This window comes from Oncorhynchus mykiss, chromosome 28 (assembly GCF_013265735.2).
Source record: "Oncorhynchus mykiss isolate Arlee chromosome 28, USDA_OmykA_1.1, whole genome shotgun sequence".
In the NCBI taxonomy this organism is placed as follows: Eukaryota; Metazoa; Chordata; class Actinopteri; order Salmoniformes; family Salmonidae; genus Oncorhynchus; species Oncorhynchus mykiss.
The window spans coordinates 3,711,185-3,735,774 of NC_048592.1; the positions used below are offsets into that span (position 1 = coordinate 3,711,185).

Sequence of the window (24,590 nt, forward strand, 5' to 3'; positions counted from 1 at the left end):
TTTAACTAGGCAAGTCAGAAACAAAACCCATCAAATTCACTCTCTAGAAATAAACACGAATGTATACACTAAATAAACAATATCATTGACTTATATCAGCATCCTTAGCTTGCCCATTCACTAAATATACTGTTAAATAACTCTGACTGACACCCAATAGCATAAGGATGTTGAGCTCTAGTTTATTAGCATTAGCAAACAATTATGCTGAGGGAGACTAGCTAGTTATCTACCAGCAACCCTGCTGCTTCACTTTGACTTTCTGTCTGTTCTGCCCTCGCCACCTCATTCACTGCTGCCTCAACCTGCTAGTTTTTTTGCAACTCTTTTGGAAGGTCAGAATATCCACTCTGACTGAGTGAAAGGCCTTTTGCTGAGTGATGGCTGACATCTAACCGGTGCTGTATGACTAAGTCACACAAGACAAGTTTGTATCAGTAAAAAAACACTAAATAACAGACCATTTGTCATTTTCCCCCACAGATGCATGTTTTAAATTATTTGTGTTCTGTAGAGGCCTCCTTTTCACTCTGTCATAGACGGGATTGGGTGAGTTCTGAAGAACAAGACCTTACCAAGCACTGGGATCCGGGCAACGCGTGGGTCTAATCCTGAATGCTGATTGGTTAAAACCGTATTCCAGCCCGTGTATATTCCACAAGTTACCACCGGCTAAATCAATGATGTGAAATGTTTGTTGGTGCGTATGTAAACTTTGGTCTACAACTGTATGTGTTCCAGGGGAGAGATATCAACTCTGAGTACTGGCAGTGTCTGCTGTGGCAGTTGGGAAGGGGCAAATTACCTGAAACATATCTCAATGTTCATCTTAAGGTGCACTAAATTCATGCATTTACCTGTTGAAATTCCTTTTTCTTTGCTGGGGGAGAATGCCCCCAGACCCCCTACTGGTGTTGGGCTAAGCCCCCATTGTCTTCAAATCCTAGAAATGCCCGATTCACACAATTACACTATTTATAAGCATTATAAAAAAATCACTATTTTAGGACAAACAAGCAACAAAATCATATTTAGAGTTCCTGATCTAGCTAATGATTAGCCCCTTGGGGTAAATAATGCAGAGAAGCAACCCCATGCTTTAGCCATGATTCTGCACCAGACTGGTGTTGATGCTTATTGCTAAAGTAGCACACCAATATGTTATTGGGCTCATTTCTGGATGGGAATATTACATTGAGGGGGGGGTTACATGGTTTTTAGATCAGCTTTTATGGTTGGCTATAGAAGGTATTTTCCCAGACTGCAAATGAAAATCACTCACGGTTGAAACTTGCTTTCCTGTGAGCTTGACCCCCGCCACTAATTCTCATTCAGGCCAGCAGTTTTCACTCTGTACTGGTCCGATGTGCCACTGGCAAATTTACTTGAATGTCAAGCCCTGGACTGGTACCCAGGCTAACTGCCTTCCACTTGAAGACATTTACATTAACCAGATATGGCAGCTCTAACATAATGGATCATCTGTGGTCACACACAACTGAAATGTGTTAGTCATGAAGGGGAGTGCTGCATCATTCGTGGGGGACATTTTGCCCTGTTCCCAAAAAATATACGAATTAAGTTACTCGGATAATCCCCTTTCATTGATGTAGATATAGTACTTAAACAGTTCATTTCTGACTGGGGCGATGCACAATGGGTCATGACGCTCTTCATAACGTCTACTCAGGGTAATTACTACATTTGGGTGGACTGAGTAATAGCTTAAGTGCCAGAAACTCAACTCACTGATTAAAATGTTGCCAATGGTGCCGATTTAATCAGAACCTTTTCAATAGCTCAACGGGTTTGTATGTTGTAACGTTTGAGCAGTGGTACAAACAGGGAGAGTGGAGGAAGTGATGTTTGCTGCACAGCGAAGCTTGTTAGATTTGTAGTGGTCTGCGTTAGGAATTACAGTATCTACAAAACTACAATCAGAATTCTCCTTTCATGAAAGTAGTTTTATTAGAAAACAAAATGCCAAATACAGCACAGCTCGGTGCGGAGTACAAACTCCCCTTAGGAGGCTGCTCTGTAGGATTTAAAACATTCACAGATCCATATGTACAAAGCAATTTGGAACTTTCCAGACAAAAACAAAGTACCATAGACTGAAATTACTACAGTAGAGAGAAGAGTAACGCTGGTCTAGAAAGGGATGATAAGGCAGAGAGAAAGATCTACACAAAGTTACGATGGCCAAAGACAAGTCCAGGTGCTTTTTGTTGTTGTTTTAAAACAAGTGACAGAATACATGATCAAGTAAAAAAAAAAATGTAAGGAAGAGAAAGGATGGCGGGAGAGTTGTGAATTGCGCTCAGGGGGCTCACACTCATCGCTCTGTGCTCTGGCTCATTTTGCACTCCCCGTGTTTCCCGTGGTCTTTCCCGTTGCTGGGTTCACGTGGCCGATGGCTCCGCTCTTTACTGCGGCTGTGTTTGTGAGAGCGCTGCTCCCCCTCCCGGCTGCACTGCTTCTTCCTACTCTTCTCCTTCTCCTCCCCTACCTCAGCCCCACCTCTGCTCTCTTCTTGGACTTGTCGCTTTATGGACTTCTTGTGTCTCCTTTCCCTGCTTGCACTCCGACTGGAGCGCTTGGCCTTCCTCTCCTCCCTGTGACCCCTCCTCTCATCTCTCTCTTCTTTTTGTCTCCTGTCCTCTGCCTCTCCCTTGCTCCTCTTGTCCTTGGACCTCTCCCTGCCCCCATCTTTATGGTACTCCCTGTCCTTCCTCCTGTCATTCTCCACACCCCCCTGCCCATCTTTCTCCCTGTCTTTCTGCTCTCCCTTGCGTTCCCGGCTCCCGCTGCGGCTCCTGCGACGTTCCCGGCGCTCCTGGGTACGGTCTGCGCTGCGGGACCGACGCCTCTCCCTCTCTTCTCCTTTCCCGTCCCCAGAGTCCCGCTCTTTCCTCTGGCGGTCGCGTTCCCTCTCCAGTTCGCGGTCGAAGCTGGGGCCGTGGCGCTCTCGTTCGCGGTGGTGGCTCCGGCTCCTCGACCGTTTGGGAGTCCTCCTGGGGCTCGGGGTAGGTCTGGGGCTCCTGACCAGAAACAAGCCAACATTTCAGCTGCATTAAGACAGATGTGATCAACACAATATTATCTGTAATGGCTGCACTCCATTTCCTACCTGGAGCGTCTACGGCCCTCCGCTGGTGGTTCCTCCGGCTCCTCTACCTTCTCAGGAACCTTCCGGGGCCTTGCCTTCATCTGCGTGTCGATCAGCTTCTGCACGGGCACCGGGATGCGTGGAAAGAGAGTGGAGAACCACTCTAGCTTGGTGAGGAACGACCGGACCATCTCTCCGATTGTCATAACGCAGCCACCTCCGGCCTTCACATCCAGCTCCTGAGAACATGGGGAGGGGGGTGGGGTATTCAGAACCTTATTAACACAGATACAAACAGAAGTATAAAAGGCATTGATTGTATTTAGAATCTTATTCATTTAAATGTTTGGCATTTAGCAGACACTTATCCAGAGCGATTTACAGGTTTATCTTCCTAGTCCCTGCTTTTTAACCTCCATTACTCAATTAGAAAGAAAATATAATTTGTGATGACCATGTACTGAACCTTCACCTCTGTTTTCATCTAGCTTAATATGCGCACATACAAATCATTATCATGTGTTTGCATAAAAATGTAGCTTAGTGCCTGATACTATAGGAAATAATAGGGAAATGGAAAAATAGTTGCTGTCATCTAATCTGTCTGGCTGTCCTCAAGAGTCTGTACTTACAAAGATACACTACATCACCAAAAGTATGTGGACACCTGCTCAAACATCTTACTCCAAGATCATGGGCATTAATATGGAGCTGGTCCCCCTTTGCTGCTATAACAGCCTCCACTCTTCTGGGAAGGCTTTCCACTAGATGTTGTGGGGACTTTCTTCCATTCAGCCACAAGAGCATTAGTGAGGTCGGGCACTGATGTTGGGAGATTAGACCTGGCACGCAGTCGGTGTTCCAATTAATCCTAAAGGTGTTCGATGGGGTTGAGGTCAGTCAAGTTCTTCCGATTTCGACAAACCATTTCTGTATGGACCTGTATTGCCACAAAGTTGGAAGCACAGAATCGTCTAGAATGTTGTAGCGTTAAGATTCCCTTCACTAAGGGGCCTAGCCCAAACCATGAAAAACAGCACCACAAAAACTTTAGTTGGCAGTATACAGTCGGGTAGGTAGTGTTCTCCTGGTATCGGCCAAACCCAGATTCGCTTGGCAGTGAGCATAGTGATCTAAGGCTTGCGGCTGCTCGGCCATGGAAACCCATGAAGCTCCCAACGAACAGTTATTGTTCCGACGTTGCTTCCAGAGGCCGTTTAGAACTCGGTAGTGAGTGTTGCAACAGAGGACAGACCATTTTTACACGCAGCAGCACTCAGCGGTCCTGTTCTGTGAGCTTGTGTGGCCTACCACTTTGCTCTTCGGTACGGGCCATTCTACTGCCAATGTTTGTCTATGGAGATTGCTTGATTTACGGAGTGTGCTTGATTTTATACCGTCGGCAACGGGTGAAGCTGAAATAGCCGAATCGGCTAATTTTAAGGGGTGTCCACATACTTTTGTATATATTGTGTATGCTGTCAAAATAACAGAACCTGGGGTGCATCTCAATAGTCTAAAGTGGCTTCCTCTTCTCTTATCCACCATCTGCACTAGCATTAAAATGAGTAGTAAAGGTGGAGGTGAAACAAGGAGAGAAAACAACTTTAAACAATGGAGATAGATCCGTGGACAGTGAAGAAAGGTTTCAAGAGTTGTGCTTCCTCCTTCCTCGACAGTCCAGGGAGACATTGGCCACAGTGCAAGTACAGAGTGGAGGAGGTAGATAAGTAGGTAGGTGCACACCAGCTAGAGAGAGACCAGGTTTGAATGGGTAGAGAACTGAACATCCGTTTTGCACTCACACACGCAAACCAACAGTGCTGAGAGATACATTATCCAATTCACCTGCTGCACAAGGGGCATCTAAAGAAGAGAACATGGGAATTAGCCAGTTAGGTAGGTTGTCAGAGGATGTAAGGTTAAAATACTGCATCAGAACAAGAAAGTAGGCCTGGATGCACAGTCTGCCAAACACTATCCAGCCAATTGAAGGTGCACAGAGAAGATAAATCTATTACAAGATTCTCCCCAGGAAATTATTAAATTGTGCTAAGTAGACGTGTGTGTGTGTGTGTGTGAGAAGAAAACAAAGCAAAGGATTGATGTGTTAAAGGTATATTTTCTAATAAAATTGTAATTTGAATTTGACAAAACAAAAAGTGATCTGTGAAGTGGTAGGACCAGGGAGGAACCATGTTATACATTTCGGAGTAGTGGTCAAGTTTTGCACATTTGTTTTGTGCAATAAGTCCTGATAACTAAAGGCATGCCCAGATGTAAACAGAATTTGACTACGGTCAAATATACTTACCCTGACCAAAACAGTCAGCACAGCAGAGTGAATTACCTAGTTACCCAACTTTGGGGAGAGGGACTGGGGGGGGGGGGCAATTAAGCCAAATGAAGGCAAAGGTGAAAAAATCAGCTCTGAGCATCACAACGAGGAGAGAACTGAGACAGTTTGGATCATGCCAGACTAGTTAGTGAAAGGTAGAGAAACATGAAAGTATTACCCGTGTGGACATACCTCCTCATCATCCAGGAAACCATCATACCAGTCCACCAGGTCTGCAGGGGGCTGGGTGTATCTGCATAAACAAACACACCATGAGCATCTACTTATGAACATCCCATCGAATAACACATGTCCATGTTTTGGACTAGCACCTGTTAACCATCTAAAACTAGATAGCAGTAATTTCCTTCTCCTTTTTTTCCTAAGGTACACAATAGTAGGTTTTGGTAGACAGAAAATGAGTAAATTGGTCATCAAAAAGATGTCATACTAATAAAGATATTTTAATTACATGGAGTGCCTTGGTCCTCCTTTTTGATAACTGTATAGTGTTGTATGTGAATCAGATTTGATCAAAAGTAACTCACCATTCCAGGAAAGGACAGGTAAGAGAAAGGGGGACACTTGGTCAGTTGTACAACAATGCATTCAACTGAAATGTGTCTTCCGTATTTAACCCTGCCTTAATCAACATCCACGTCATCGGCTCCCGGGGAACAGTGGGTTAACGGCCTTGCTGAAGGTCAGATTTTTATCCATCTTCTGTATACCACCCCTACCTTGTCACAACACAACTGATTGGCTCAAATGCATTAAGGAAATAAATTCCACTACTTAACTTTTAACAAGGTACACCTGTTACTTGAAATGCATTCCAGATGACTACCTCAAAGCTGGTTGAGAGAATGCCAAAAGTGTGCAAAGCTGTCAAGGCAAAGGATGGCTATATGAAGAACCTCAAATATAAAAACTATTTTGAATTGTTTAACACTTTTTGGTTACTACATGATTCCATAGTTGATGTTGTCACTATTATTCTACAATGTAGAAAATAGTCAAAAGAAAAACCCATGCACGAGTAGGTGTATATAAAAAAAAATAATGTATGTATATATCCTCTTTAGGAATGAAACTTTATTTTTTTCCTGGTACCGGTGACCTTCAGACGACTCGAGGCTTGCAAAGGTTTGTGGGTTGCATAGAGCAAAACGGTGAACACCATGGTGTTTGTGAAAGTATCAGCTGTCCACATAGGGGTCATATTAGTGTGTATCCCAAACCGTTCGGACACTGAAGACAGAAGTTGGCAAGAGAGGATGTACCGACTTCAGACGAGTCTTGTGCCCATCCTAGAGGAAAACGGTCTCTTCTTTCAATAGAGTGGTTATAATACTTTGTAGGAAAAACCGTTCCGACGTTATAGGTTTTTGTGAGAAGACCGATTGGTCTGACACACTGCTCTAGCTTTGCCACCTTTCAGAGCAGATGCGAAAGGGCGATATTGGCGGATGCTGTGGATTGAGACGATATCACTAGTAGTATTTTCATTTTTGGGAAAAAACGTTTAAAACGGGATATTTTGATGCTAGAATATGCATAGAAAACACTTTAACATTTCCAAAACTGTAAAGATATTGTCTGAGTATAACAGAACTGGTGTTGCAGGCGAAAGCCTGAGAAAGCCTGAGAAAAATCCAATCCGGAAGTGCCCCAGGTTTTGAAAGCGCTGCGTTCCAATGACTCCCTATTCAGCTGTGAATGTACCATCAACAAGCTTACGCTTTCTACGTATTCCCCAAGGTGTCTACAGCATTGTGACGTAGTTTTACGCATTTCTGTTGAAGAATAGCCGTAGGTGGCCACATTGCGTAAGTGGTCACATGGTGGCTCAGAGAGATTCTCGCGTAAAATACAGAGGTAGCCATTACTCCAATCGGTCCTACAGAAAAACTAATTGTCCCGACGGATATATTAGCAAATAGATATTAGAAAAACACCTTCTAAACAACGTTTGCCATGTTTCTGTCGATATTATGGAGCTAATTTTGAATATTTTTCGGCGTTGTGGTGACCGCAATTTCCGGGCGATTTCTCAGCCAAACATGAAGAACAAACGGAGCTATTTCGCCTACAAAAATAATGATTTGGGAAAAAAATTAACTTTGGCTGTCTACCTGGGAGTCTCGTGAGTGAAAACATCTGAAGTTCAAAGGTAAACGATTTAATTTGATTGCTTTTCTGATTTCCGTGACAAGGTTGCCTGCTGCTAGCAAGGCATAATGCTATGCTAGGCTATGATAAACTTACACAAATGCTTGTCTAGCGTTGGCTGTAAAGCATATTTTGAAAATCTGAGATGACAGGGTGATTAACAAAAGGCTAAGCTGTGTTCCAATATATTTCACTGGTGATTTTCATGAATAGGAATATTTATGTCCGTTGCGTTATGCTAATTAGTGTCAGATGATGACAACAGCCCCATTCACGGGATGGGGTGTCACTACAGGTTAAACAGACTGATGGGGATTTTTTTATTATGTTCATTTGAATTTCCGCAGGGCACAGAAATTGTAGGCTCAGGGTTAAAGGTCATGAACAGTCAAAATCATGTTTTTCATGTAATTTGAGAAATTTGGATAAAACCAGATCAAAGTATGAAAAATGACTACTGCTTCTACATTCACTGCTAACATATTATCATAAAGTTACTTGTCCCCCGTGTCAAACGTGGCTTCAGGAGGCAGGAGTATTCGGGGAATATCACCCCACTCATTTTAATGGTGTGATATCTATACACCTTATTCTCTTATTTAAATAAGTACCGCCTTGGAACCATCATCCACAGGCTTACAGAGGGGTTTATACAGCTACTCAACTGGTGCCAAAGTGTTACTGTCGGGTGTCAGAAAATGATATAAAAAGTTTGTCCTATTCATCTATGGAAAAGACACGTTTCCCATTTCAGGGACAGTAAATGACCAACGTTGGCTTTACCCCTGTTCAAATACTACACTCTAGGTGGCAGTGGGCACCCTTTCAGTTTGTTTGCCAACTCATCGAAGTAGAAGAAAATTGACTTCATCAAAGTGGGGATGGCCTCAATGGCGCTGCATCTCACAGAAGCAATAATGGGACAGACACAATGACGCGATGTTTAAGTCTATGCATGCAACTAAACACCGAAAAATGACTGCTGAGCGTTTCACAAACAGGTTGCCACACTAAGGTAGGGTGATTGAAATGTATTTGCAGCCATAAATAAATGCAATGGGTCCTATCCTTCTGTGTAAACAAATTTTTACATAAACCAACATTAAAACAGAGTTGTACCTTATGTACATAAAGCCAAGTGCTCTGATGTAGGGTGAGTCGTTGTGAGTGATCAGTCCCATCACCTGTTTACGGGTCATCTTGATGGTAAACAGTTTATACAGCAGGCAGAAGGCTGTGGACACAATGCCGCCGGTCCCAACTCCCCGCACCTGAGGACAGAGGTTCATGAGTCAGACATGTTCTTTCTGGGAGCAGTGTTCCTTAACATCTCAAGTTCACCTCTAAGTTTTGGGGTGAGCCATTATCAGTTTTCAACACGGCCCTACTCCACAGATAAGTTAAGTGTGTTGCTTGCGTTCAACTGTCAACTACAGACTTGTCGTCGTCGTCATCCCCCCACCCCCATCCCTAGTGCCTGCATTATTGTTTGCCACTTGGCCTTAAATTCAGTTTGTTTTTCCTCAGTCACCCACGCTATTTAAATAATTTGATATTTTTCAAGATGAGTGATAAGAGAACTGTCCAGCCCACTGGGTATCTCACTACACCTCCATATGTCATGTCTTAAACAATGCAGATTAAAGTATGTTTTCATTGTAATATTTCTAACAGCCAACTTTCAAGCTCTGACTTTTGATGTGTATATGTAGCCAGGTCAAATTATTGACCCCCTTGATAAAGATGAGCAACAACAAAACAATATATAAAATCAATTCAAATAGAGCTATTTTATATGCACCCAAAACATTGGGAGATTATATATTTTATACTAATACCATTACATAGAAAAAGATTGGCACCCCAGTTTCAATACCATTCAAAAGCTCACCTTGCCAGGATAACCGCACAGCTTTTTTGAAATGTTTTCTGAGATTGGAGAACACAGTGAGGGGAGGGGGTCTTAGATATTCTTCCATACAGAATATTTCCAGATCCTTGATATCCTTCATCTTTGCTTATGGACTGCCTTCAATTCAAACCACAGGTTTTCAATGGGAGACTGATTTGTGGTCAATGGATTTTGATGTGTGCTTGGGGTTATTGTCTTTCTGGATGATCAATTTGCTGCCAAGTTTCAACCTCCTGGCAGAGGCAACCAGGTTTTTGGCAAAAAAATGTAATGATGCCGTTGACATTAACAAGGGCACTAGGACCAGTGCAAACAAAATAGCCCCATATGATCAAAGATCCACCACCATATGTTACAGTAGGTATGGGGTTATTTTCTGCATGTGTGTGGGGTTATTTTCTGCACGTGTGTGGGGTTATTTTCTTCATATGCATCTTTCTTTCGCTGCCAAACCCATTACTGGTGTGCGTGGCCAAAGAGTTCAATTTTCATGTCATCTGGCCATAGCACCGGATCCAAGCCAAGTCCCAATGCAGCTTAGCAAACTCCAGTTAACATTTGTTGGATGACATTAAAAGAGAGCTCATTGGCAACACACACCAGTGTTGGGGTTTTGGCATCGAAAGAAAGATGACTGTGCAGAAAAGATCCCAAACCCTACTGTAAAATATGGCGGTGTAGCTTTGATTGTATGGGGCTATTTTAATTAAAAACCTGGTTGCCTCTGCCAGGAGGCTGAACATGGTCACAAGTGAATCTTCCAACAAAACAATCCCAAGCACACATGAAAATCCACTAAGTGGTTAATTGATAGGGATGTGCAGTTCTCCTTTTATGAATTATTCAATACTCGTCTAGATACATGGGCTCCGATATGATACTGTTTGATTAGGGGAACGAATTGATGCAATTCGGTTTGATGTGTAATTTTTTTGGTATTTTTTAACAAACACATTCATGGCTTGTCGGCAACGAACTTGAAACATTGTATCAACTAGAGGTCGACCGATTATGATTTTTCAACGCCGATACCAATTATTGGAGGACCAAAAAAGCCGATACTGATTAATCGGCTGATTTAAACAAATTAAGTATTTGTAATAATGACAATGACAACAATACTGAGTGAACACTTATTTTAACTTAATACATCAATAAAATCAATTTAGCCTCAAGTAGATAATGAAATGTTCAATTTGGTTTAAATAATGCAAAAACAAAGTGTTGGAGAAGAAAGTAAAAGTGTGCTATGTAAGAAAGCTAACGTTTCAGTTTCTTGCTCAGAACATGAGAACATATGAAAGCTGGTGGTTCCTTTTAACATGAGTCTTCAATATTCCCAGGTAAGAAGTTTTAGGTTGTAGCTATTATAGGACTATTTCCCTCTAAACCATTTGTATTTCATTAACCTTTGACTATTGGATGTTCTTATTGGCACTTTAGTATTGCCAGTGTAACAGTATAGCTTCCGTCCCTCTCCTCGCTCCTCCCTGGGCTCAAACCAGCAACACAACGACAACAGCCACCACATCAAAGCAGCGTTACCCATGCAGAGCAAGGCTCAGAGCGAGTGAAGTTTGAAATGCTATTAGCGCGCGCTAACTAGCCAGCCATTTCACTTCGGGGCTATTTTAATTAAAAACCTGGCCTCATCTCGGGAGTTGATAGGCTTGAAGTCATAAACAGCGCAATGCTTGACACACAACGAAGAGCTGCTGACAAAACACACTAAAGTGCTGTTTGAATGAATGTTTACACGCCTGCTTCTGCCTACCACCGCTCAGTCAGATACTTAGATATTTGTATGCTCAGTCAGATTATATGCGTCACAGGACATGCTAGATAATATCTAGTAATATCATCAACAATGTGTAGTTAACTAGTGATTATGATTGATTGTTTTTTATAAGGTAAGTTTAATGCTAGCTAGCAACTTACCTTGGCTTACTGCATTTGCGTAACATGCAGTCTCTTTGTGGAGTGCAACGAGAGAGAGGCAGGTCGTTATTGCGTTGGACTTAGTTAACTGTAAGGTTGCAAGATTGGATCCCCCGAGCTGACAAGGTGAAAATCTGTCTTTCTGCCCCTGAACTAGGCAGTTAACCCACCGTTCCTAAGCAGTCATTGAAAATAAGAATGTGTTGTTAACTGACTTACCTAGTTAAATAAAGATTAAATAAAGGTGTAAAAAAAACATTTTAAATCGGCACACAAAAATATCGATTTCCGATTGTTATGAAAACTTGAAATCGGCCCTAATTAATCAGCCATTCCGATTAATCGGTCAACCTCTAGTATCAACTAATAATTTTGGTCTGGTCAGAAGTAGCAGCTAGCAAAATTGTATAAAATATTCTGGGCACTGCCAGTAAGCTCGGGACAGACAGCTGTAGGCTATTTGTGAAAGGGATAAGAAGCAGTGCTTGACTTGGGCAGGAGCTCACCGGAGCAGAGCACCCGACACCTCACATTTTCTACTGCTTGAGCTCCTGTTCCTCTTACAAAATATAGTGGAGCTCCTCTGCACCTAAAAATAAACAGTACCAGCACCCAAACCTATTTCAGTCCAAGCACTGAACAAGTAGTAGTCAGGTAGGGCTATTTTAATTAAGTTTCCACTGGACCAGAGCATGACATTTGTCCCTTTAACACAGTGGTTATGAAAAGGGAGAGAACCGGAAATAATTTTATAATACATTGAGGAACTATTGTCATTCTCAGTTGATGTAAAACGTTAATTTAGTTTGATAGCTCTTTGAGGTGAAGAAAACATTACTTTGAGAAGCTCCACCGCTCATTAGCCAATCAGAAATACAACCAGACCCCCAAATGGGCACATTTATATGCCTACATTTGTGCTCAGGCCAGGAAGCCTATGGGCCTACTTCTAAGCGTAAGGTGCGCGTCTTACTCAGGTCAGGTGCGCGTCTTACTCAACATTGACAGGAGCTCCAGACAGGAGACATTGATTAAAAGTGGAGAAAAGTGCCATGTGCCCCTGCAGAGGTTAGGGCATTCATATTTGATGCGTATCAGGTGAATAGTTACATCCATATTAATTGACAACAACAATCAACATTTTGCAGTGGCCATCTCAGTCTCCAGACTTCAACCCTGTTGGAAACATGTGGTTTTAATTGAAGAGCCCATAGGCACAGACAAATAATATAAATGAAAGATTATGTATGAAGGAATGGTTTAAGATCCCTCCCAATGTGTTCTCCAAACTCATAAAACATTTTAGAAAAAAGCTCAGTGCCATTATCCTCACAAGGTGAGTTATTCAAAATAGGGGTGCCAGTAATTTTTGCCCTTTAAGGAGAAAATGGCATTACTTGTTAAAAACCTTATTCTGAGCAATTGTATTAGGTTAATGATCTTTTTTGTCGAGCAGTAGAAAATATGTATTTATGGCACTCGAGACAGTCTTATTCACGCTCATCTCAGTGAACTAATCCATTGCGTAGGCTGATGCTAATCCATTGCGGAGGATGCAGGGATGGCACAGCCCAAGAATAAGGGGAATGTCACAGCCCAAGAATAAGGGAAATGTCACGACAACTCAAGTCTCTCTCCAGAATGTGCTCTCCTGCCAATTTGCGCACATTAATTGTTCCGTAACTTCATTTTGTGAACTGTTTGCATTTGCTTGTTAGTCTATCAATTCCATATATCGGCCCTAATATATATATATATATATATATTAGGGCCGATATATGGAATTGATATATATATTTTAACCTTTATTTTACTAGGCAAGAATAAGAACAAATTCTTATTTTCAATGACGGCCTAGGAAAAGTGGGTTAACTGCCCGTTCAGGGGCAGAACGACAGATTTTTACCTTGTCAGCTCGGGGATTTGAACTTGGTTACTAGTCCAACGCTCTAACCACTAGGCTACCCTGCTGCCCCATATACCACCAGTAGTACAATTACCATTAATTCCTAATCTACAATGTTTGTTAGGTTACGGTAATCTCTGCTAATGCATTCAATATATTATTCCACAACCTATGCTACACTTGTGAGAAACAAGTTTTGGTTTATTTCATTACATTTATGAGTTAATTAGGTCAGTGTCTTGTGTTTGGCACACTCCTGTCAATGTTGAGTAATCACTTGATTACGCATAGAAATAGGCCTATAGGCTACCTGCCCTGCATGCAAATGTGCCCATTTGGGAATCTAATAGTATTTCTGATTGGCTTAACTCACCACCAATAATGAGCTGTGGCGCTTCTCAAAGTAATGTTTTCTTCACCTCAAACAGCAAGCAAACCAAATCTGTTTTACATCTATTGAAAATGACAATAGTTCCTCAATATATCTGAAAATCGCTCCAGCTCGCTCTCCTTCGATAAAAAAATGGCATGCTCTCATCCAGGGGAAATGTCATAAAATAGGCCTACCCGATAGCCTACAGCTGCATCTGTCCCGAGCTTACTGGCGTGGGAAACGTAGGGCCCAGAAGTTAGTTTGCTAGAGAGCTCTGGCAAGACCCAAGTTAATAGTTGATACAATGTTTCAAGTTTGTGGCAGACAGGCCATGCCTCTGTGATTTATAGGATATTCATGTTTATCCAGATATTTTATACCTCCAGGCTGCAATGTTTATTTGTTGGCTTTATGTAGGCCATTTTTACATAGTTGGCAATAGAAGTTGCTTTTTAGGTTTGAATCATTTTAATATTGATTTGGATAGAATTTTGATTAACCACATCACAATGATTGAGATAAAGACAAATTAAATGAAGCTGTTCCACAAAAATGTGCATATGAAAACCATAACCGGCACGCAGATCGGTAGAAATAGTCAATTGTTATGCCACATGAGAAAAGTTGCAGATTCCACATTTTACATATAACTTAATGTCAGAATCTGCAGTCAGCAGGAGGAGGATGGTTGGGATCAGGCAAGTTTAGCGTAGAAATGTGGCAAATAACTACAATGACCACAATCCATTACTCCTGATCTTTTCTGGATGGGCCCAAGTTGGATACACTGTTGGGCCAGTAACCAAAAGTTTGCTGGTTAAAATCCCAGAGCCGGCAAGGTGGAAAGATCTTGAGCAAGGCAGTTAACCAGCAACAACTGCTCACCGGGCGCCGATGACGTGGACGTCAATTAAGACCCCGCACCTCCCTGATTCAGAGCGGTTGGATTAAATGCATAACACATTTTGGTTGAATGCATTCAGTTATGCAACTGACTAGGTATCCCCTTTCACACCTGTTAGGTTAGATAGACTGCATACGTTGCCGCATGAGGGAAATGTACACAACGATATGTGAAAAGGATAAGGCATACTTTCATGAACTGTCGACTTTCAAAAACGAGTCAAATGATTGTCAGACAGCTCTACAGCATAGTTGGGCAGTCTAGCTGAATAGGATGACTACAGACAGTATGGGGAGAACAGATGACATTAGATTGTCATCTGGCTGTTACTGCCTGAGCACAGATGACTAAGGAATTAAAAAGTCTAATAAAACTAAGTCATATTTTATTATTTCATAGTAAAGTCTTGTTTTTCTATGTGGACCTGACAGACAATGGAATACTTTTTACCTTTTGGTTAATTTACTATTTCTGGCTTTGGAATTTCCATTAACCGCTTGAATAATTTTAAGGTCAAATAATCGAAACCCATGATTGGTATTTAAACTTTTTTTCTCCCCAATTTTGTGATCCAGCGATGGGATCTTGTCCCATCGCTGCAACGCCTATACGGACTCGGGAGGGGCGAAGTTCGAGAGCCACGCATCCTACGAAACACGACCCCGCCAAGCCGCACTGCTTTGACACTGCTCACTTAAACCCGAAGCCAGCCGCACCATTGTGTCAGAGGAAACACCGTACAGCTGGCGACCAAATTCAGCATGCATGTGCCCAGTGGCCACAAGGAGTCGCCAGAGCGCGACGGGACAAGGACATCCCAGCCGACCAAACCCTCCCCTAACCTGGACGACGCTGGGCCAATTGTGCATCGCATCATGGGATCGAACCAGATCTGCAGTGACTCCTCTAACACCGATGCGCCACTCGGGAAGCTCTGACCCATGATTATTTTTAATAATAGTAGTGAAATCTAACGCAACTCAGCACTAGCTTGTCCTGGGGCCCTTGCTAAGGGCCATGGCATCATTAACTCTGCCCAGTAGCAGTATATTTTAGCCAACAAATGGTTGCCCCAGCCAGGAGCCTGAAACTTGGCCTCAAGTGGATTGTCCAGCAATACAATAACCCCAAGCACACATCCACAAAGAAATTGTTAATCGACCACAAAAAATCGACAAGTTGCAATGGCCATCTAGGTCTCCAGACTTCAACCCTGTTGAAAACGTGTGGTTTGAATGGAAGAGGGGAGTCCATAAGAGCAGACAAAGCATATTAAGGATCTGGAAATATTCTGTTTTTAGTAATTGTGCAAGATCCCTCCTAATGTGTTCTTCAATCTCAGAAAACATTTTACAAAAAAGGCTGTGCCGTTATCCTGGCATGGTGAGTTATTGAAAGGTTTGAAAACAGGGGTCTCAATTTTTACCCCCATCCTTTTTTTTGGAAAAGGAATTACTTTTTAAACAAAATCTCTTTCTCTGAGCAATTGTATTACTAATGTGTTTCTTGTATTTTTTTGCTCATCTTTATCAAGGGGACCAATGTTTTTTTTATTTTTTATTATTTCACCTTTATTTAACCATGTAGGCCAATTGAGAACAAGTTCTCATTTACAACTGCAACCTGGCCAAGATAAAGCAAATCAGTGTAACAAAAAACACAGAATTACACAAATGTACAGTCAATAACAATATAAAAATCTGTATACAGTGTGTGCAAATGAAGTAAGGAGGTAAAGGCAATAAATAGGCCAGTGGTAAAGTAATTACAATTTAGCAATTAACACTGGAGTGATATGTGCAAATGATGTGCAAGTAGAAATAATGGTGAGCAAAAAAAACAATATGGTGATGAGGTAGGTATTTGGATGGACTATTTACAGATTGGCTGTGTACAGCTCCAGTGATCAGTAAGCTGCTCTGACAGCTGGTGCTTAACATTAGTGAGGGAGATATGAGTCTCCAGCTTCAGTGATTTTTGCAATTTGTTCCAGTCATTGGCAGCAGAGAACAGGAAGAAAAAGCAGACAAATTAGGTGTTGGCTTTAGGGATGACCAGTGAGATATACCTGCTGGAGCGCGTGCTACGGGTGGGTGTTATGGTGACCAATGAGCTGAGAAGGCAGAGGTTTAACTAGCAAAGACTTATATGACCTGGAGCCAGTGGGTCTGGCGACGAATATATAGCGAGGACCAGCCGACGAGAGCATACAGGCCGCAGTGGTGGGTAGCATATGGGGCTTTGGTGACAAAACGGGTGGCACTGTGATAGACTACATCCAATGTAGTTGGGGGATATTTTGTAAATGACGTCGCCGAAGTCAAGGATCGGTAGAATAGTCAGTTTTACGAGGGTGTTTCGCAGCATGAGTGACGGAGGCTTTGTTGCAAAATAGGAAGCTGATTCTAGATTAAATTTTGTATTGGAGATGCTTAATGGATGCTCTACAACCGGGAAGCGATCGGTTGTAGAGCATGCATTTCGTTTTACAAGCATTTAAGAGCAGTTGTAGGTCATGGAAGTAGTGTTGTATGGCATTGTAGCTCGTTTGGAGGTTTGTTAACACATTGTTCAAAGAAGGGCCAGATGTATACAGAAGAGGTGCGTAGAGGTGTACCAGAGAATCACCCACAGCAAGAGCGACATCATTGATATATACAGAGAAAAGAGTCGGCCCGAGAATCTAACCCTGTGTCACCCCCATAGAGACTGCCAGAGGTCCGGACAACAGGTCCTCCGATGTGACACAATGAACACTATCTGAGAAGCAGTTAGTGAACAAGGCGAGACAGTCATAGAAACCAAGGCTGTGGCGATAAGAATGCGGTGATTGACAGAGTGATTGGCCAGGTCAATGAAGATGGCTGCACAGTACTGTCTTTTAATCGATGGCGGTAATTATATTGTTTAGGACTTTGAGCGTGGCTGAGGTGCACCCGTGACCAGCTCAGAAACAGGGTAAGTTTGGACCCGACTGTATGTGATGCACTTATGAACCTGAGTTGGCAGAGACTAGGCAGCATGGGAGAGATAGAAACACATTTAGGCAAAAGGCACGTACTTTCTAACTTACCCCTCCGCACATTCCAGTCTGTCCGGCAGTCTTCCTACTGCCTTTCTCCCAGGGCTCAACATGAGTAACCTAGTGAGAAAATAACATGGTGACTCAATGATGCAAAAATCATTGTGGCGTTGGCTACGTCATTTGTTGGCTGCCTCAAAGTTAAGCCATAAGTGACAAATCTCACCACATGCAAATAGGTTGATAGCGTTGTATTCTCATGCAATTATTACCGCTCACTAGTCAACATAACACTAGCTAGTAATCATCAAGTTATGTAATCTAACGTTGGATATTTAGCTAGTCGGGCTCGCTAACGTAAGCTAGGTTTGTCTAGAAAGTGTAGTTAACTACTTTAACGTTACTTCCAACACAATATTCCCAATTATCAGCAGTCGACTTAACTATAGGAAACCACCACAACTGGGGATTGTTCTAGCTAAATATAGCTAACACTAACTAACATTAGCTAACCGCTCAAATGTGTCAACAGAACAGAAACGTGTCCGTTTAGCTGTGGAATTAACATGGAGATAGTTACATACTGACACATGAAAACAATTTAGGCCAAATTTAGTCAACGTTACCTGACAATTAATAATTTAGCTAGCCATTTCCCCCTTTTTTTTTTATTCAAACAGCTAGCTATGAAGCTAACCAAGGTTAGCTAGCTAACGTTAGCCAGCCTTGTAGCATGGGTCCAGCCAGACGTTACCTTGAAATAGATCTCATCCACCACCTCATGGTAGGTTTTCAATTCATACAGCTGCACTTTGAAATATGGAGATGAGAGAACGTTGGTGAGGACCATAGGGTTCAAGTTCATAGTCTTTTCGTTGCCCCAGAGAGGCAAGTTGTTGCCATGTTTTCCAGCGTTAGGGCCAATCCTGCTCACGGCCTGTGGTTGCTGTTGGTTCGCGGCGACAGTGTTGTTGGCCATAATGCGAGGATCCCACGCTGTCGATTCAACAATGCGGGAAATTAGCCGCTAACGTTAGCTTTCTTACACAATAGATGCTTCCGACTACAACGCCATTAAAACGCGATATGAAACCTTCAATAGTCACGGTAAATAAACTATTTTCTACAATAACCTAGCGCCCGATTTTAGACCGCCAAACCCTACTTTCTATAACTATATGTCTGGCTAGCCGAGGTTCTTCGACAAGAAATGTGCACGTAACAGCCGCTGCCAGTAAAAGACAGTAAAATGCAACGACAAACTAACGCCGTGCGTCTTCTTCTTTACGCTTTTATTGCCGGATCGCAACCAACTGACAGCTGCTTACATCGCCACCTACTGTACTGGAGGAGTGTGAGACCGGTCACGAGCCACTGTATCCATACCACAGGAGGTTGACACCTTTAATTGGTGAGGATGGTACACATGGTTTGATGCCATTCCATATACTCCGTTCCAGCCATGAGCCATTCTCCACTCAGCAGCCTCCACTGATTTATACCACTACATTATTATCTTAACTAACCCTGAATTTCTGATTAAATCAAATCATTCCCTACAAACCTCACGACTCCCATCACCCCCACACAAAATGTCACCCACTCCCCATTCCCGTCCAACCTCTCTGACCCTGTCAAACAAACTCTCCCTTTCTACGTCACACATTTCACAAAATAATCATACATGTTTAATTTTTTCCTCTACCATACAGCCATTACAGGGAAATGTGTCTTCCGCATTTAACCCAACCCCTCTGAATCAGAGGTGCGGGGGGCTGCCATAATCGACATCCACGTCTTCAGAGCCCGGGGAACAACTGCCTCGCTCAGGGGAAGAACGACAGAGTTTTACCTTTTCAGCTCGGGGATTCGAGCCATCATCCTCTTTAACAATTTCCACACATCCCCCAATTGTTTCCCTTCCTATAGAAGAACAGAATTCCCGCCGTGCACCTTTCTTTGCATTCTTAATGACTTTCCAAGCCAACGCTATCTTTCTCTGAAAGACTATCATGCTATCAAATGTCAAATTATTCTTGAAAGTTTTAAAAGCATTATCACGATCAGGGAAACCAGTTCCCTTTTCTGAAAACATTTGTCAAAGTCTATGCTGAACATAACTGGGAAATTATTAATGCCAATTGTGGATTCTATCTTCACATCCCACTCACAAATACCAGAAATGGAGGAGGACGTCAATGTACGATCTAAACATAGTCATCTAGTCATATTTACCCATGTCCCCCGACTATAATTTAGACAAACTAGTCCCCTCCGCTCCATAAAATCTTCAACCATTAAACCATTGGCATCGGTGGCAGTGCTACCTCACAAGCTGATACACGCATTGACATCTACACACCATATCTCCTTATCACCTGAACTGGATTTCACAACTATGTCTAATTCACACACAGAATTGGGTTTAAAATTTGGGTTTGGGTTTACAATATATACAAATTGGGTTTACAATATAAACAACGTGATAACACCCCCTTCTCTACACATCTCCACCGTCACACAATCATGTTCTTTGAAACCATGAATCACTCACTCTATGTGCTACATCTTCTTTGGTAAATGTAGCACACCCACCACCCGAGCACTCTATCACTTCTCAGATATAAACCCAGGTATAATATAATCGAACTGAGGTTTAAACCATGTTTCTTGTATACACATCACGTCTGGTAAAACATCTAAATCATGTATATGAACAAAAATATTACTGAGTTACAGTTCATATAAGGAAATCCGTAAATTTAAATAAATTCATTAGGCCCTAATCTATGGATTTCACATGATTGGGCAGGGGCACAACCATGGGTGGGCCAGAATTTGTTTATCCCCACAAAAGGGCTTTATTACAGACAGAAATACTCATCAGCACCCCTTCAGATGATCCTGCAGGTGAAGAAGCCAGATGTGGATGTCCTGGGCTGGCGTGGTTACACGTGGACTGTGGTTGTGAGACCGGTTTGACATACTACCTAATTCTCTAAAACGACATTGGAGGTGGCTTATGGTAGAGAAATTAACATTCAATTTTCTGGCAACAGCTCTGGTGGACATTCCTGCAGTCAGCATGCCAATTGCACTCTCCCTTAAAACTTGAGCCATCTGTGGTATTGTGTTGTGTGACAAAACTTCACATTTTAGAGTGGCCTTTTATTGTCTCCAGCACAAGGTGCACCTGTGTAATGATCATGCTATTTAATCAGCTTCTTGATATGCCACACCTGTCAGGTGGATGGATTATCTTGGAAAAGGAGAAATGCTCACTAACACGGATATAAACAAATGTGTGCACAAAATTTGAGAGATACAGTGCCTTGCGAAAGTATTCGGCCCCCTTGAACTTTGCGACCTTTTGCCACATTTCAGGCTTCAAACATAAAGATATAAAACTGTATTTTTTTGTGAAGAATCAACAACAAGTGGGACACAATCATGAAGTGGAACGACATTTATTGGATATTTCAAACTTTTTTAACAAATCAAAAACTGAAAAATTGGGCGTGCAAAATTATTCAGCCCCCTTAAGTTAATACTTTGTAGCGCCACCTTTTGCTGCGATTACAGCTGTAAGTCGCTTGGGGTATGTCTATCAGTTTTGCACATCGAGAGACTGAAATTTTTTCCCATTCCTCCTTGCAAAACAGCTCAAGCTCAGTGAGGTTGGATGGAGAGCATTTGTGAACAGCAGTTTTCAGTTCTTTCCACAGATTCTCGATTGGATTCAGGTCTGGACTTTGACTTGGCCATTCTAACACCTGGATATGTTTATTTTTGAACCATTCCATTGTAGATTTTGCTTTATGTTTTGGATCATTGTCTTGTTGGAAGACAAATCTCCGTCCCAGTCTCAGGTCTTTTGCAGACTCCATCAGGTTTTCTTCCAGAATGGTCCTGTATTTGGCTCCATCCATCTTCCCATCAATTTTAACCATCTTCCCTGTCCCTGCTGAAGAAAAGCAGGCCCAAACCATGATGCTGCCACCACCATGTTTGACAGTGGGTATGGTGTGTTCAGCTGTGTTGCTTTTACGCCAAACATAACGTTTTGCATTGTTGCCAAAAGTTCAATTTTGCTTTCATCTGACCAGAGCACCTTCTTCCACATGTTTGGTGTGTCTCCCAGGTGGCTTGAGGCAAACCTTTTATGGATATCTTTAAGAAATGGCTTTCTTCTTTCCACTCTTCCATAAAGGCCAGATTTGTGCAATATACCACTGATTGTTGTCCTATGGACAGAGTCTCCCACCTCAGCTGTAGATCTCTGCAGTTCATCCAGAGTGATCATGGGCCTCTTGGCTGCATCTCTGATCAGTCTTCTCCTTGTATGAGCTGAAAGTTTAGAGGGACGGCCAGGTCTTGGTAGATTTGCAGTGGTCTGATACTCCTTCCATTTCAATATTATCGCTTGCACAGTGCTCCTTGGGATGTTTAAAGCTTGGGAAATCTTTTTGTATCCAAATCCGGCTTTAAACTTCTTCACAACAGTATCTCGGACCTGCCTGGTGCGTTCCTTGTTCTTCATGTTGCTCTCTGCGCTTTTAACGGACCTCTGAGACTATCACAGTGCAGGTGCATTTATACGGAGACTTGATTACACACAGGTGGATTGTATTTATCATCATTAGTCATCTAGGTCAACATTGGATCATTCAGAGATCCTCACTGAACTTCTGGAGAGAGTTTGCTGCACTGAAAGTAAAGGGGCTGAATAATTTTGCACGCCCAATTTTTCAGTTTTTGATTTGTTAAAAAAGTTTGAAATATCCAATAAATGTCGTTCCACTTCATGATTGTGTCCCACTTGTTGTTGATTCTTCACAAAAAAATTACAGTTTTATATCTTTATGTTTGAAGCCTGAAATGTGGCAAAAGGTCGCAAAGTTCAAGGGGGCCGAATACTTTCCCAAGGCACTGTAAATAAGCGTTTTGTGCATATGGAACATTTCTGGGATATTTTATTTCAGCTCATGGGACCAACATTTTACATGTTGCGTTTCTATTTTTGCTCAGTATATACATGTCTTAAATGCTTGTTCATTGTCTATCGAACTCCTAGCGTTCCATTGGACAACAAGGAACACCATAATACTACTTATTATCCCGATCCTCCTTTGAATTTTGATTCAGCATCCGATGTATCATTTCTATAGTAACTTCAGAAATCCCCTGAATGTCTTTGGCTGCCTTCACTACTTCTTGTATTTGTGCAGTCCTGCTCGTACGTGAAGCAGTCACATTGATGCCCCACACATGAAGGCCAAGGAGTCTACAATTTCTACTACAATGGTTTTGCACATCTCATTTTAGCTTTGCACAGTGCACAAATTAGCAACATGCCCAATCTGTTGGCATTTAAAGCACCGAAGTAGAGGCCGCTGTTTGTCAAACGGGGACACTCTTTTCAAGCCACTTCGATACAAAGTGATATTCGTAGCAGATTAGGTGACCATTTTCCCTAACCTTTCCCCCAGTCTCTCAACCCGCTACAACAAAGTAACTTCCGTATTGAAGTGGCGTGAAAAGAGTGTTTCTCTCGTCCAATGAGTGAGTCTCCTAAATGGGTACCAAAGTAGGCTCTACATGTACACTAACTGCTGCAGGGAGGAATTCAAAATCTTTGACTCAATGTTTACACCGATGAGCTGCACGATCATGTTGTTTTGAAAAATGTATTCTAAGTGATCATAGTACTACTACATGTAATAACACATTTTCTCTCATCCATTATTAAGTGTGTCTTTAAGCATTTGCATATGATCAGTCCTAGGTGTGTGTACACCAGTAAGCGGTCAAGCTTTTATTTATTTATGCCTACTGCTCTTGCCATTATTTCCATTTGAGTCATTTAGCAGACGCTCGTATCCAGGGTGACTTACAGTTAGTGCATACTGTACATTATTGCCATGAAGTCTGAGCCCTTATGACACAGGAGGTAGCCCTGCTCCAACTATTCCCCCCCAATCACTGCAGTATACTCTGACAATCAAGAATATACAAATCCCTTCTCTCATATATTCAAAAGCGCGAGTCAAAGACAGTTCTTCACAACATGTGTTCATTCCAGTGCAGCAGCTCTGTAAATTAAATAGGATTATTCTGGGAACGTTCCCTCCTTGCCAGTGATAGTATAAAGATCCATGGCAGCAAGCCATCTGCCCTGCAGAGCCAGGGCTGCCAGACTGGCGGTGACAAGTAGCCCTGAATGCTATCTCAACCCCCACACGACCCTGCGTTGAGTACTAATGATAGGAGCAATATAACCGCTTTTTGAGCCTGAATGGATCCACTGCTTCAAAATGAGACTCCATTTTGAAGCATCCATCAAGGGGCCCTGGGTCTGAACTCCTCCCTGTGCAACTATACTTCCTGATGGGCCGACCCCAGGTGATGAGGGTAGGCAACAACACGTCAGCCACACTGATCCTCAACACGGGAGCCCCACAGGGGTGTGTGCTCAGCCCACTCCTGTACTCCCTGTTCACCCAGGACTGTGTGGCTACGCACGCCTCCAACTCAATCATCAAGTTTGCTGATGTCACGACAGTGGTATGCCTGATTACCAACAAGGACGACAACCTACAGGGAGGAGATTAGAGCCCTGGCAGAGTGGTGCCAGGAAAATAACCTCTCTCTCAATGTAAAAACAGAGGAACTGATCATGGACTACAGGAGTCAGAAGAGGGAGCCCGCCACCATCCACATCGATGGGGACACAGCAGGGGGTCAAAAGCTTTATGTTTCTTGTCGTGCACATCAGTGAGGACCTGAAATGGTCCCACCCCAACCGACAGTGTGGTGAAGAAGGCGCAAAAGCACCTCTTCTATCCTCAGGTGGCTGAAGAAATTCAGCAAGGCCCCTAAGACCCTCACAAACTCCTGATGCACCATTGAGAGCATT

The 24,590-nt window shown here is 42.5% G+C and overlaps 1 protein-coding gene across 1 annotated transcript; it reads right to left on the reverse strand.

The window, feature by feature from the left end:
* Positions 1-1,943: 1,943 nt before the first annotated feature.
* Positions 1,944-18,949, reverse strand: prpf38b (pre-mRNA processing factor 38B). The gene is made up of 6 exons (XM_021588837.2): positions 18,429-18,949; positions 17,726-17,794; positions 8,739-8,890; positions 5,640-5,700; positions 3,131-3,348; positions 1,944-3,041 (listed from the first exon to the last, which is right to left on the reverse strand). The coding sequence occupies exons 1-6, from the start codon at positions 18,651-18,653 to the stop codon at positions 2,336-2,338; spliced, it is 1,431 nt and encodes a 476-aa protein (XP_021444512.1). The 5' UTR covers positions 18,654-18,949; the 3' UTR covers positions 1,944-2,335.
* Positions 18,950-24,590: the final 5,641 nt, after the last annotated feature.